At 38.9% G+C, this 14500-nt stretch overlaps 2 protein-coding genes across 2 annotated transcripts in view; both read right to left on the bottom strand.

Annotated features, from left to right (window-relative positions):
* The window catches only part of apold1b (apolipoprotein L domain containing 1b), a gene marked incomplete in the record, with an annotated part of 27638 nt that extends 26696 nt beyond the window's left edge, over positions 1-942 (bottom strand). Inside the window, 3 exon segments of the mRNA XM_014022685.1 lie at positions 51-116; positions 187-253; positions 682-942. Coding sequence (XP_013878139.1) covers positions 51-116; positions 187-252 — 132 coding nt within the window.
* Positions 943-1091: 149 nt separating this feature from the next.
* si:cabz01007807.1 (uncharacterized) overlaps positions 1092-14500 on the bottom strand; it is a 32266-nt gene continuing 18857 nt past the window's right edge. The window contains exons 22-34 of the mRNA XM_014022677.1: positions 14071-14124; positions 13893-13985; positions 13756-13806; positions 13580-13681; positions 13040-13102; positions 12887-12964; positions 12758-12802; positions 12625-12684; positions 11926-11997; positions 11794-11833; positions 11654-11711; positions 3980-4325; positions 1092-3157 (exon numbers count right to left, since the gene is read on the bottom strand). Coding sequence (XP_013878131.1) covers positions 2756-3157; positions 3980-4325; positions 11654-11711; positions 11794-11833; positions 11926-11997; positions 12625-12684; positions 12758-12802; positions 12887-12964; positions 13040-13102; positions 13580-13681; positions 13756-13806; positions 13893-13985; positions 14071-14124 — 1464 coding nt within the window. The 3' untranslated portion in view covers positions 1092-2755. The remainder of the gene's footprint in view (positions 3158-3979; positions 4326-11653; positions 11712-11793; positions 11834-11925; positions 11998-12624; positions 12685-12757; positions 12803-12886; positions 12965-13039; positions 13103-13579; positions 13682-13755; positions 13807-13892; positions 13986-14070; positions 14125-14500) is intronic.

Raw genomic sequence — 14500 nt, 5'->3', positions numbered from 1 at the left:
TAATAATAATTTGTAAAAGTTTGTTCTTCCATTCAAATCTAAAGATTCACCTGGGCAAAGGTCGCTCCTGGATCCTGTCTGTTTAGGCTGTGAGGGATGGGATCATTACGCAGCTCCTGAGATTAAATAAAGATGATCATTAATTAGTACAGGTACRTAAACCAAACCAGTGCCCTGTTCTCTCACCTCCTGAGTGGGTCTGGGTGGGACCACTGGGGCTGCAGAGCCTTTATCTCTTCTAAACATGTTCATTCTGTCACACAGGAAACAAACCAGAAAAACCTGATGAAAAAAGTCCAAAGCTACATGTCTAGGGCTGTTTTTCCGGTTTTTAAACATGACAGCTGCACACACCAGATTCTGTTGAAATACGTAGGAATTTGAAGCGYCGTTCGATCGCTTTGAACTTCCAAACAAAACTACAAAATCTGACTGGACAAACTATTGTGCAGTATTGTTTGGTKATTAATTTAAGCCGAATTGAAAWCCATGYCAACCTGAGAGGAAACAATTCATAYTGTAACTTTCTGTCGMGCACAAGTTTAGAAAACCACAACCAACCTTACATTAGGAGATATTTTTAGCGCAGTTCTGAGCGGCRTATGACAAGGTCACTTTTTAAGCCTTAGCCGCTGCTTTCACGTTTGCCCGCACAGAAAAGAGAACACGAAAAGAGCTTACCTCGGGGTCGAGTCAGATAAACAAAAGAGGTGTTATAAAACAAAAGCCGGGCTGCAACACACACACACACAAAAGTTGTGCAACTCGTCCAGCTGTGTGACTCCTCCACTTCCGGTGCAAAAAGGTGGAGCCCATTAAAAACAAAAYAAAACACTGGATTGGTTATATGAAAACTGAAAAAGGAGGCGGACTGTTACTGCCTGGGGCAACTCCAATGTCAGCCAAAGTTATGCAGCAAACACGCTGTTCCTGTTAAGTCACAGCTCCACACCCACTGAGGTGGGGGAAAAAAGTTCTCATGAAGTTCACCTGGAGGGGGGCGGAGCTTGTTTCCCTCTGAAGTTTTACCTTCTGAAGGACGGATTACTACCAGAGTACTTCAGCAAAACATTCACTATTTACAGACTTTGTTGTTTTTAAAAGTTTATTTTAGACATTTTACAGTCAAGTTCAACAAAATGATGTAATGTAATACAAAGGTGATGGTGAAGATTTTCACTGAATAACTTTAAAAGACTGAGATTGTTTTAAGACACTTAAAACCCACTGGATCTGTACAAAGCAGTATTAAATCAAATCTGAGTGGACCTGCTTTAGTGGATTATCTCTTAAAACACCTCAGCCTTCAGGCTTTTGCAACCATTATGCAAACTTTACTTAAAAATAAATATACATTTACAACCTGCAGCTAGGTAGAAATATGAAAATCCTGCTTGAAGACTTCATTTCTATTTCCTTTTAAGTCATTATCAGTCCAATCAGTCGCTTTTCCCCCTAAATGATAAAGATTAAARGGTAAAATATTAAATTGTTCATAGATTTTACACAGAACACAACATTAAAGTGACTGAAATAAGTCTTTAAAAAGTCAAATCAACAAACCAGGAAGTCAGTCAAAATTAGTGAATCATTATGTGCAGACATGAAAGGAACAAACTTAAGAGTTTAAACGTGTAAACAGAACATGTTTAAACATCTTTATTCTTGGGATTAGAATCACATGACTTTATTGCTTGAACATGTTAAAATAGAAAAGTTWAAAACCTGTACAGATGCATTTAATTTAAAACAGCGCACAAAGAAATCAAAAGAAAGGTTTGAGCTCAGGTGTGTGAGGAGGATACATCTGCATGCAATCCATGAACTTTTAGTTACAGGTTAAAAATAAGGGAAAAAAGTTTTATATATTTTCTTGCAATTTGCAAATGCATTTAGGTTTGAAACAATTTGTTATAAAATATAAATAAGAGCTAAAACGATTCAGCAAAAGTTTAAAAACATGAGTTTATAGATGTCTAAATTATATCCAATATGGTGGAAGAAGTTTTGGATAATTTTCCTTACTACTGGCAACAAGGAAACAATTTTAGATTTTTGTATCATGATCTCAGTTTTCTGAAGAGCGAAAAACTTCGATATTTATCTCGAAGGAAAAAAAATTGTTTTCTTGAGACAAATTGTTATCAAGAGAATCACACAAACAATGAAAAAGTTTAAAATAGCAGGTGCAACGATTCAGCTTCTATCTAATGTCTCACTAACAAGTTGTGAAAATAAATTAAGCTACATAAAACTACATGTAAATAATATACAGAACACAGTCCAGTCTTTACCATCCTAGGTCTCTGCTGATAAATCTAACCCACACAATCTGGTCCATCAATTTTATGGACATTAAYTGTAGAAAAATGCCAGCTTATAAAATCTAAACAAATATTTGACTCCCAGGTTTGGTGAAYAAATAAAACCCAATCAGCTTTAAATAAATCCTCTGTGACAAAAACAAAATTATCCCCACAGTGAGACCTTCCACCTAAAACGAGTGTGAAGAATGAACTCTGTTATAAAACCTGATTTTTAGCCTGAACAGTTTGTAAAACATAAAACAAACGATCACAATCAGCTTCACAGATTAAGGTTTTCAAGACGGACTAATTGATTAAGGGTTGTAAATGTCAGAAGAGAAGAACTGAAAGAAGCTTAGTGCCTGAATGTTTCCATCTATAACAGCTCTGTCCTTCAGCCAGCAGAGGGCGCTGCTGATCTAACCTCAGAGTCACCAGGAGGCTGGTCTTTATAATCCAGTGGCTTTCTGAAGATCCTCTCTGATCTCGTTCAAATCCACGATGCAGTCGTTGAGAATGTTGGCCACGTGTCGGATTTCGTTCACGATCTCCGTCTTGCAGCCTTTCTTCAGCTCGCGGGTCTCCTTGGTGAAGTATTTGTCGATGCCTTTGAAGAGGCTCTGCAGAGACGCCACGGCGCTGTCTGTGATCTGCGTGGCTTTCATCACAGGAGCGTCCACCAGGCTGATGATCTGCACAGCGTTTCGGACCTCCCAGTCCTGAGAGTAGTGCTGGGTGCCGGACCTGAGGAAGGGATGTCCGCGCAGCTTGACCAGACCGTGGTTGATGAAGTGGAGGATCTTGGCGATGTCCAGCAGGCGCTCTTCATACTCCTGCAGCAGAGCTTCAATCTGCAGGAAAACAGAGGAGGAAGTCCAGTTTTAATTAACATGGTTATAAATACAGCACTTATTTTATAAACTGATGAAACCGCACAAAAACTGCACATTAAAATGAATTCTATTTAGCCACTTATAGCTTTTTTTTTCTTTTTTAGTTATTCTGAACAAAAATTCTTCTGGTAAATTCTACTTTGTGACTCTCTCTAATTTCAGCTGTTTGTGTTTTAACTACTTTTTAGCTAATTTAAGCTTTTTAAGCTAGATTAGCATTTCTTTGTTTTTTGGCTATCATTCTAAAGTTATTCTTTTGCTAATCTAAACTTTTTTTGTACTTCTATAAGCTTCATTCTGCTAATTTCAGCTGTGTTTTAAAAACTTTTTAGCTAATTTAAGCTTTTGATAGATTTTAGCATTTCTCTGCTTTTTTAGCTATCATTCTTAATCTCTATTCTACCAAGTTAAACATTTTTGTGCTTTTCAGTTTATTTCTGCCAATTTCAAGCTTTGAGTACATTTTAGCTGATTTAAGCATTTTTAGCTAGATTTTACCATTGCTCTGCTTTTTTAGCTCTCATTCTGAACACTTATTTTTCTGATAATTTAAACMTTTGTGCTTCTTTCAGTTTCTGCTATTCAGCTGTTTTGTGTTTAGCAACTTTTTAGCTAATTTAAGTTTTTTCAGAAAATCATCTCCTTAAATCAGCAAACGTGCCCTCTTTTGTGTTAATTTCAGCTATTTTGTAAAGATATTTTTAGCAAAAAAAATTCTTTCAGCATTAAGCTTTCATTCTGTATTTTTGCAGGAAATACTAATTTTCTAGCCRTTTTTACCTTCTTGCGGTCGTTCATGTTGTTCACATTGTCAGAGATGGCTGCCGAGGCAGAGGCGATTCCACCAGCTGTGGCCACGCCCACCCCCACAGCTGTGATGACCAGAGAGGCGCCGAAGGTTAACGGTGCCAGGGCYAAGCCGGTGATGGCGGCTACGCTGCCCACCGCGGTGGTGGTGCCACCTGTGATGCCGGCGATCTTTGCCTTTTGGTGGAATTCACTGATGTCATCGGCGAGGGCGTGCAGCCTGATGAGGGCCTCCCAGAGGGCCTCGGCCTGCTCCGTGAAYACCTTGTTGAAGACACGCAGACCGCGCTCAACCTTGTAGGCCAGGATGCTGAAGGACCTGCGGACCGAAGAAAAGGGTGAGTTCTTCGGATTAGTGCTGATTAAAGCTGCGCTGGTGAAATTCAGATTTTACTCACAAGAAATAATGAATCAGTCCTGAGGGTCTTGCATTTTAAAGAGGTTCAAACTGGCTGTATAATTAAACTTCAATAAAATAAAGAAGCAGGYAGAATCTGATGAGACTTTGCTTTCAGGATGAACTGGAGAACAGTTTGTTTTCCACCAGATTAATTTGATCCAAATAATACCGATACGATCTGACATCTGTGGATTTGGTGCATCCTAATAAGTTCTCTTCAGTTGTTAAAAAAGCTGTATTTATCAAAAATAAATTTGATTTTGCATCATAGTCTGTCTAAACACCTTGAAATTGCCTCTGTCTCTTTAAGAACCTTCTACCATTTCTGACATTCCCACTTCAGCATATTTTTTAAAGGGATCCCTGATTAGTTGTAACATTAGACTTTATTTGATAAACATATATTAACTGTAGAATAAAGACTGTAAAAATGACTCAGCCTGTAACTGAAAATATAGATGGACAACAGAGCTGCTTCATGGAAGAAGAACCTCAGCTTAGCCTGTTAGCTTTAGCCTTGACGCTATCGTATTAACTCAGTGCTACACATTCTCGTGTCACTGAGGTCCTCCATCCACATGACAGAGGGAGGAACACAAAAATGACTCAGCCTGCAACTGAAAATATGGATGGAGGACCTCAGTTTAGCTTGTTAGTTTGTCACGCTAGCACCGAGCTAATGCATATAAGGCAATATAGTGTTGGCGCTAGAGCAAAGACTAACAGGTAACAGTCATTTCTACCTTCTCTCAGTCAACACTCTCTGGTTTCATTTAAAAGTGTAGTGGACACGCACATTTCCCCTCAACTCATTTTGCCACTGATTGACCTTTGACCACCTGAGGTCAAAGCCCCCTCTTCACAGACTGAACTCTTTCAGCTCTGATGCAGAGCTATGAAAAAATAAGCCTTTTCACTCTCCCTTCCCTTTCTATTGGGAAAGATTTCGTTCAAGAATTCTGTTATTTTTGCTGATAAGAACAAGTCAAAATAAACATTCTGTCTCCATTTGCTGTTCTTTTAAACGTGTAATTTGAATGCATAAACCCCTTTAAAATGTGTTTGACTTTTGTCATTAATTTCTAAGGGCTCTCTAGTTATTTTGTAGCTATGCATTTGTTGTGTTTAGAAATGATGATCTTGCATTTAACAGAATATACTTAGTCAATGCTTATACTTTTATCTTTTTACATCTGTCTTTAATAAACATTACTTAATCATTTTTAGTTTAACAATGTTTATTAGTTACTAATAGTTCGTAATTAATTATTAGTTAATTAGAATATTAGTCTAATGTTCTCTGAAGAGTTGAGTTAGTCTGCTCATAAGAGTTCGTGTGTTGTTTTGATGTTTAACCTTGGGTCCACACACAAGTCCTTGTGAGAACACTCCTTACACTGACCACCTGCAATGATAACACACACACACAAATACAATTCTTCCTGTTTTTTAAGAACTGTTGCTTCCTGTTAGTCTGTCATTCGCTCTCCCTAGCGTGGCACTGGGCGCCTACCCTGCTTTTTCTATACTAGGAAACAACTATGTTTTCCAACGTTTTTCTGCAGCATAATTTTCTCGTTTCTTACAAGGAAATACCATGTTTTTGTGTGAGGCTGTTCTGCCTGAAACCAACATCCTCCGTCCTGTGAGCTCCTCAAAGCTTCCTGGTCGACCTGTCGCTTTGCCGAAAGACCAAGTCCATGAGAAGTAACCTGTTCCACTTGTCTGACCCAGAAAGTCCCCTCACGTCTACCCTGGTCTTGTGTGGAGAGGTTCCCAGACAACGGTAATGGCTGAAAGCTGGCTCCTTTGTCCCAGGCTCATTAGGTCACACAGCAGGAGCATAACTTAACCTTAAAAGCCTTCAGAAATGTTAAAAGATCCATTTTTGCTCGTCTTCTCCTTTCGCTCGCCCACTTTCTTTCTCTCACTCCTACACACACAAACACACGCACCCACGTAACACTCACACATACATCGACCCTTTTTGTACATAAATTAATCTGCTTTTCTTAGATAAATTGTTAGACTTTGATTAAAAGTAGAAACAATGTTTTTAGTGAGAGCCCATTTTGTTGTACATTGCATGTAACCACAAATATTAATCATTTGTTAATCTTTTAATAAAAGTTAGTTAACCTTAACTGGCCAAAATAAACCTGAATGACTGTGTGTTTCTGTGTAATGTGACTGATTCATTTTTGCTTCAACAGAACCATTACCGAGCCAGGAAGGAAAACTCTTAATTGAAAATCATATTCATGATTTTTAACAGGGGGTTTTCACTACAAGAGCCAACCGTCAGATATTGTCCAAGATTAACCTTCAGAGTGGATATAGCTCGCTCACACCGAGGACCTATCCACGTCATCATTTACCCAGAATGCTTTGTGTGTCAATAAAATGACTCTGTCCATGTTAAAATATATTTTAAAAAATTACAAAACTAAACAGCCTACAGTATTTTTACAGTCTTTATTTTACAGTTAAAATATATGTTTATCAAATAAAGTCTAATGTTACAACTAATCGGGGATCCCTTTAAACAATGCTTCAGGGGCAGGGGTGATCTATGGGGGTGGGAGCTCGGCTGCAGACTGAGCTTCAGGGAGGAGCTTTGGGTTAATAGGCGGAGCTTTGTAGCAGCAAGCTGTCAAGTAATGTGGTGATGAAGATGGAAACTCCCTGTAACTTCTAGCTGGAAGATTTATGGGTTATTATGCTTATCGGTAGGGTCTGAGGCAAAGTGATATTGCTAGTGAGATTAGAACCAGCAGCATTACAAAATAAAATTAGCCGTTATGACTGTTGTAGAGCAGGCTTCCWGCCGAGGCCTTTGCTTCCTGTAGCTGAGAGGAGCAGGAGAGTGGGGAAAAAAAGCAGGTGAAAGACAGGATTAGAAAAACATTAATAAAAAATAATGATAATAAAAATAAATATACAAGAGATACACGATTGTCGGTGATTACGATGAGTGATTAATAAATCAAACGTGTTAATGATTTTGGAAGTGTTGAATCAGTAAAGTAGGTTTTAGTGGTGATTTTTGTTAAGATCTGAAGTCAGTAAAGACAGGGGGAGATCAATCCATGTCCTTACTATAATTAAAGTGAAATTAACTTTGTCCTATAAAAAAGGAACAAAGGGTTAAAAGACAAAGGGAAAGTTTTTTTATTCAAGTGTTCATGTTAAAGATTGATTTTCTTAGAATATGTTCTGATCAGCTATTGCAAAAAAGTAGAGAAAAATAGATTATAGGAGAATGGTTTGCTTTGGTTTGCATAGTTTGATCACTGACAAGAGGAAAAATTGAAGGTTAAGACAGTAATTGTTCTGACAAATAAATGAAATGAAATAATGAAATAAAATAAAAACTGATCAAAGATTAAAAGGAGAGAAAAATAAAAATAAATAAATAAATAGTATTAAGTGTTAGGAGAGAAAAAAGAAAAAAAGGAAGAAAGACGAGAGGTCTGCAGAGACATGACAGGCCAATTACATTAAACAAGGAACTAAATGAAGACAAATGATTGATCAAAAAATTCTGAAGCTCCTCCCAATCAGACTTTATATACACATGCATCTCAAGAATTGGGGTCATTTTTGTCCTCCGCTGCCTAACACTGGACCTGTCCTTAATTCCTGCTGAAGAAGGGAGATTTGGCATCAACTAAGAGCAGAAAAAGCATTTTTTTCATCACTGGAAGCTGAAGTGAAGAGGATTTTTGAAGCTGTAAGAGCTGGGAGGAAGAGACCAGATCCAACCCTGTTTGCTCTGATCAGAAGAATCCAGTACCAGCATCGTGCTTACTGACCAGAAAAGCTCACAATACAGGTATGGCTTATGATTAGTCTCTGCCCATGTTGATTTAAAATTGTATTATGGTTTTTTACGGTTTTATAATTTTTGACCATATTACCGCAACATGCTTAGGGAAAGTTAAGAGTTTAATGCATTAAATCTGTTCTGATGTGTGACTGATTTTTAATTCCTGTTGCAYTTGCTACATCGCTTATTAATAAAATACAGCAACTAGAAAATTTTAAAAGCCAGTTTGGACATTCAATTTTTGGTATTTTGTTTTCCCACAATTTTCATGCCGTCTCAAGAGTGTTAAATGGGTAATTTTCTGAGTTCTTATAATATTTTACAATTAATCAGACCGGTTGTCTTAGTGTGTAAGTAAACGTTAAAATAATACCCCTGGAGTTTACTTCCAGACTCCTAAAAATCATCCCAGTTAGTAAACAACTTAAAAATCTCAAGAGGAGTGCTGTCGTGAATCCAGGGTTTCTGGGTGGTGAGGTTCTTTGGCCAGGCTGTTCCAGTAGGAACTTTAACCCAGATGAAACCGGGATGTACCCTGGAAAAACGTAGACAGTTAGAACTGGGCAAACTCCTTATTTCTCACTTAAAACCAGATAAATGTGCTGCCGCCCCAGCTGCACAGGAAGTCTGTATCAGGCAGCAGTTTTTTCTTCTTTTTTCTCTTTCTTTCTTTTTTGAACAGTGAGAATAAGGTGCAGCTTTAGACTTGTGTGTTACAGGTAAACTGAGGACTGAGTTGACAAAGCATTTAGGCAGCTCCACATGGTTACAGGAGATTCAAGGAGTTCKCAAACATGCATGAMTGAGTCAAAGAAATCTGGGGATGTTTTTGATGACAGAATGACTTTAAAACAGTGTTTCTCAAAACTTTTTCATGCTGAGGACCACTTGTTTAAAAGACACTCACGGACCACCTAATTTGAAATTGCACCCACAACAACACAACATCAACACAACCTGAAATGAAAACAACATATTTTAACTCACTCATTGTTGTCTTCTTTTTGTGTCCTAATGAGAAGAGTGGTGCTGCTTTTTCTGTGTCATGAGTGAAGCAATGTCTGGCTCCAAACTTGAAAGTTTCAGTCTCATGTCGTAGTCGAAGCTGATCCGGTTGCGATGCTTTGTTTTCAGGCCAACAAGTGTAGAAAATCCTACAGTACTTCGTGGATGGAAATGGCATCAAGGTTTTCAGAGCAGAGTCAGCCAGCTCAGGATMCTCAGGTTGGATGTGGAGCCAAAGCTCTGTTAAACGTKTCTCTCTGAAAGTTGTTTTCAGTGTCCCGTCTGATGCRATGTCCACAAGGCTGTCCCTGTGTTGGTGAAAGCTTGGAACTGACTTGCTCAATATGCATTTTATCCCCAAATGGATTTCTGATCCACTCAAAGTTTGTGTTTAAATCTGAAAATATATTCCAAGCTGCGAGTGGAGGTTTTGCAGATGTTGGTTGAAGGATGCAACTGTGGTCCTGTCTAATTCCTCTCCAGCAACAAGGATAAAGTCTGCGAGTGTTGGAAAACTGTCAAATYCCCTGCTATCAAGATGGCTGCACCACAGTTCCATTTTGAGGCATGTGGCTTTAATTTTGTCCTGGACATTAAATACAGTAACAGCYTTCCCTTGTAGAGCCACATTCAAAGTGTTGAGAGTGCTGAAAATATCAGCTAAGTCGTCCAACTTTGCTAGCCACTGGAAATCATGCACATTGTGATACAGTTCATCAGTATGGTCCAGGAAGAGTTTGATCTCATCTCGAAGTTCAGACGGCATAGAACTTTTCCTCGTGACAACAAGCAAAGTTGTGTATGAAAAAGAAGTTGTGTGTGTTCGCTTCCCATTTCATTTTTTTCCACAACCAGCTGTTCTCTGTGGATGCAACAGTGTGTTGCAGCTGCAGATGGTGCTACTCCACAAACGCACACTACCAGTCCTTTATGTTTTCCCGTCATAGCAGTTCCACCGTCTGTGCAAACGCCAACACATCTTGACCGGTCCAGATTTTTTGTCACAAAAAACTCATTAAGTGCATGGAAAATTGCTTCTCCTGTGGTGTTGKTTGGTAGTGAATGACAGAAGAGAAACTCATGAACTTCACCGGTATAAATCTTACATAGCTCAGCAGATTTGCCTCATTYATCCAACTGTAGTGAGAAAAACTGACTTTGACGTAAACGTGMCACCAGCTGATCTTCCACACTTTCTGCCATCTCTTTTATGTGTCGCCGAACAGTGTCATTGGAGAGCGGGATTCTGTCAACTTCATCACAAGCTTTCTTACCAAGCATTTTGTTTGTCATTACCTTTGCAGCTGGTTTTATTAAAGTCTCACCTACTGAATGAGGTTTTCCTGCTTTTGCAATCAAGGATACCTGAAAAAGCCTCTGTAGCTTTTGCATTTTCCCCAGCTGCAAAAATCTCAGATGTCTCCTTCATCAAATGCTTCTTTAGTTCATCGTGTTCTCTTTCAAAAAAATCTGATAGTTTCCCCACATAGTCCTTGTGTTTAGTTTCCATGTGTCGTTTTAGTCTTGCAGCTTTTATAGCCTCATTAGCTAATATTTCATGACACACAACGCAGTGTGTTTTAGGATCCTCCTCATTTCCAGTCCAAAAAACCCAAACTGTATGTAGTCATCGTGGTATTTTTTTTTTTACCTTGGCACTGGATTTTCTGCACTCATGTTGAGTTTGCACGGGCGCCTCCTTCGAAGACATTGCTAAAGCTGAACTGCGGTCCTCCTGGGACTCCACAGTGATGCTTGTTAAGCTGACGTTGCTTGCATTAGCATCAAGTTGTTGCACTTTTCCTGTAGTGTCAGATCCTTCAGTTTTTCTTCTGAGCGACCCAGTCTTAGGCCACTGTTCCATTATAAACACATTGCGAAGCTAACTGCACGTTTCACACTTTTTTCACGTTACCGCAAATATTTTTTCGTCGTAAAATTTATGCCATCAATGTAAGACGTAATATAGGTTAAAAAAAAGGACGTAAACGTAAAGCATCAAAAAAAGTTTGATGTTCTCCATCCATCCTCTGCCTCCACTTCCTTGTAGTAGCGGTTGATTATGCTGCCACCTTAAGACTACTGCTCACTGGTCTTCTCGTAGTTTTATTATTTTCATATTTTCTTACACTGTACATTTTAATTAAACAAAACAACCACAACAAACAAGAATCGACTGACTGAGACTGAAAACACAACCGAACACACCTATGTTGTATGTAGTTACCTGCACACCACTAGGGAGCACTCACGGACCACCAGTGGTCCGGGGACCATAGTTTGAGAAAGACTGCTTTAAAACATGATAAACAAAAAAAGCTGATTTTGATGTTGAAAAAGTTCAATCAGGTTTTTTAAAAGTATGACTTTTCTCACACTCAGTGTAACGACTGGTTTAGATAAAGAAACTCACTTTGACTCGTCCTCTTTGACGGCTACATCTTCTTCATCCGATGGCAGCTCGTCCCATTCTGAAACAGCAAACAGCAGCAGGTTGACGGGAAGTCAGATAAATATTAATTTTCTTTATTTGGGGCAGAGTTTGTGACTCACGTTCCACTGTGTACCACCACTCCATCAAACTGTCCGTGTCCTGTAAAAGAAACAACAAAGCTCACACTGCAGGGCACTAAAGAGACATGTTTTATTTTTTTTCCWGCAAAACCAAAAAAGAAAGGAACTGACCCCATCTTCCTCATCATCCTCGTCCTCCAGCCTGTCCAATCCTCCGTCCTTCTGGGCAGCCATCCACTCGGCCTGATGGGAGGGAGGGAGGAGTGTGACAACATGTGACATGCTTGTTTTTACAGCTTCGTGAAAAGTCAGCAGCATTAAAGTCTCTGTTCACACAGAGCGGTACATGAATACAGTTTGTGCGTCAGCAGCGACAGAATGAAGCTCAACCAGTCAGGTCACATCAGACCTCAGCTTTAAACGGAACACACCGAACACCTTGTTATTRTTTTAATCATTAGCCAACACCAAGAAACTGCACACCCTGGATCCATCATGTCGGAGTCTGATGTAGATGAAACATAAATTCGGCCTCTCAGGTGTCAGAGTTACACTTTAATTGTGGTTGTATTGTGTTGCACATTTTTCAGTTGTGGTGGCCCTTGAGCAAAACTAAGATAAATTAGGAGTGGAAACATTTACAGCAGGAAATAGTTTATGGCTGAGGTTGAAGGGATTTGCATGAACTGTGGCAAGTTTATCTGAGGTGAGTTGCTAAAAAACTGAAGTGTGGGGACACCACACCTGCTTCACTGTCTGCCCAACAGGGACCAGAGGTGGATTCAATCAATCTGAGCCACAGCATCAGTGTGAAGGTTTCATTATTTAATTAGCTTCAATAAGTTTGTCTTTAAAAAGACTGAAACTGACCTTTGCAGCCTCAGACAGATCAGCAGCTGGACCCTCCCCCTCTCGGTGCATGGCTTTACTCTGATGAGACAGACAAACCTGAGCATCTTACAGCTGAGCGTCTGTCAGCAAGAAAAACAAAAAACAGACTCACCTTGTGCTTGAATTTTTTKGGTTTTTTCAATTTAAACGGCTTTTTCTGTTGAAAAGAATAATTCAGTTACTTTTTCGGTAACTTGTTAAAAGTTCAGAATAAACTTGACTGGCAGAGTGAGAGGAGTACCGGTTTGYAGAGGTCCTGCTCATCTTCATCGTACTCTTCAAGATATTTAGGGTCTTTCATGTCCTCAGTAGAACCTCCCTGGAAAAAAAAGGTTTTGAATGTTTGAACTGAAACCTGGATGTGTGCTGAGGTGTGACAGCTGAATCCACTCACCTCTCTCAGTTTGTTAGCAGATCTGGGTTTGCACGGTGCAGGAGCCTTTTGTTTGGAAGTTTTCTATTTATAAAAAAATAAAAACGTTCAGCTATTTTCTACTTTGAAATGATCTATTAGAATTACATGCCAAAACACATGCAAAGTCCACTCAGGAAGATCCCCTGCTGGGATTTGATCCGACAACCATCTCGCTGAGGCGACAGCAACGTCAAATTAAATATTCCTTCTGGAAGTGCTTCAGGCTGCCACAGTTAGCTGCTGCTGCCGGTATTTCACTTGCAAAAATCACTTTGCTCTTAGTCTTGCTCAGGCTAGCCGTTAGCTCATCACTAACTAAAACTAAACAATTCTGAGGTCATTCAAAGATCCATCTACAGCAGGTAAGATATTATTTGTTCATTTGTTGTTGTATTAAGGAGTTTAAACTAATCAGAAGGGTTAGGTGTTTCACAAGTGTCTCCTGATGTTTTTACAAATAAACTGCTGCTCATAAAAACTTCATGTTAGAAACGATCATTTCCAAATGTAAAAACATACCTGTTTGAGTTCTTCCATCCCATAGAAGTCCTCATCATCCAGCTCTTCTGCTGAAAAGCTGCCCTTCTTTTTCTGCATGCTGCTGTCATCCAGCATGTTCTCCTACACACACATTTAGACTCAACTCAAACTATTTGTCTCATCAGGCTTTAAATGGTACAGAAACACACACAAACCTTTGAGCTTCGATGACCAACAGAAGAAAGTTTGATCTTAGATTTTTTATGCTTTAAAAGAAAATAGAAAAGTTCCAGTAAAAAAAAAAGCTGAAACTGTTTGACGACAAATGAACAACAAACCAAAGAAAAATTACATGTTTTTTGTCTTGGATTCCGTCGACATCTTCATTCAGATTCTGGGAGTAACTGCGTGCTTTCTGCAGAGGCTCATCGTCCATAAAAGCTCCCTGAGCAACAGTTTAAAAAAAAAGTTAGTTTGTCCACAAGACATTCAATAAACTAAGATTTTCTGTTTAAAAACACAACTTCTACCTTTGTATTCAACTCAAGATTCAGACCTTCCATCTCATCTTCATCCTCAAAATCCTTATTTAAAAAAAAAGGAAAAACTTGAATAATGCTTTTAAATCCTTTTTTCCCACATTTAAACCATTCAGATGTATTTAACTGCAATCTTTGGTCTGAATTCATCTTTACTGTAACTCCACAAACCCCTCTTTCACCCTCTCTCACATTCAGGACATTTGCAGGTTAATCAGCCTCCAGTTGTTTTCCAAAGTAACACTAAGCCATCTTAAGTCAACATACAGGTCCTTCTCAAAAAATTATATTGTGATAAACTTCATTATTCTCTGTAATGCACTGATAAACATTAAACTTTCATATATTTTAGATTCATTGCACACCAACTGAAGTAGTTCAAGTCTTTTATTGTTTTAATATTGATGATTTTGGCAAAAAA

This window comes from Austrofundulus limnaeus, unplaced genomic scaffold (assembly GCF_001266775.1).
Source record: "Austrofundulus limnaeus strain Quisiro unplaced genomic scaffold, Austrofundulus_limnaeus-1.0 Scaffold338, whole genome shotgun sequence".
NCBI lineage: Eukaryota > Metazoa > Chordata > Actinopteri > Cyprinodontiformes > Rivulidae > Austrofundulus > Austrofundulus limnaeus.
The sequence above is the reverse complement of the archived record's forward strand: the minus strand, read 5'-3'. Positions and strand labels throughout refer to the sequence as shown.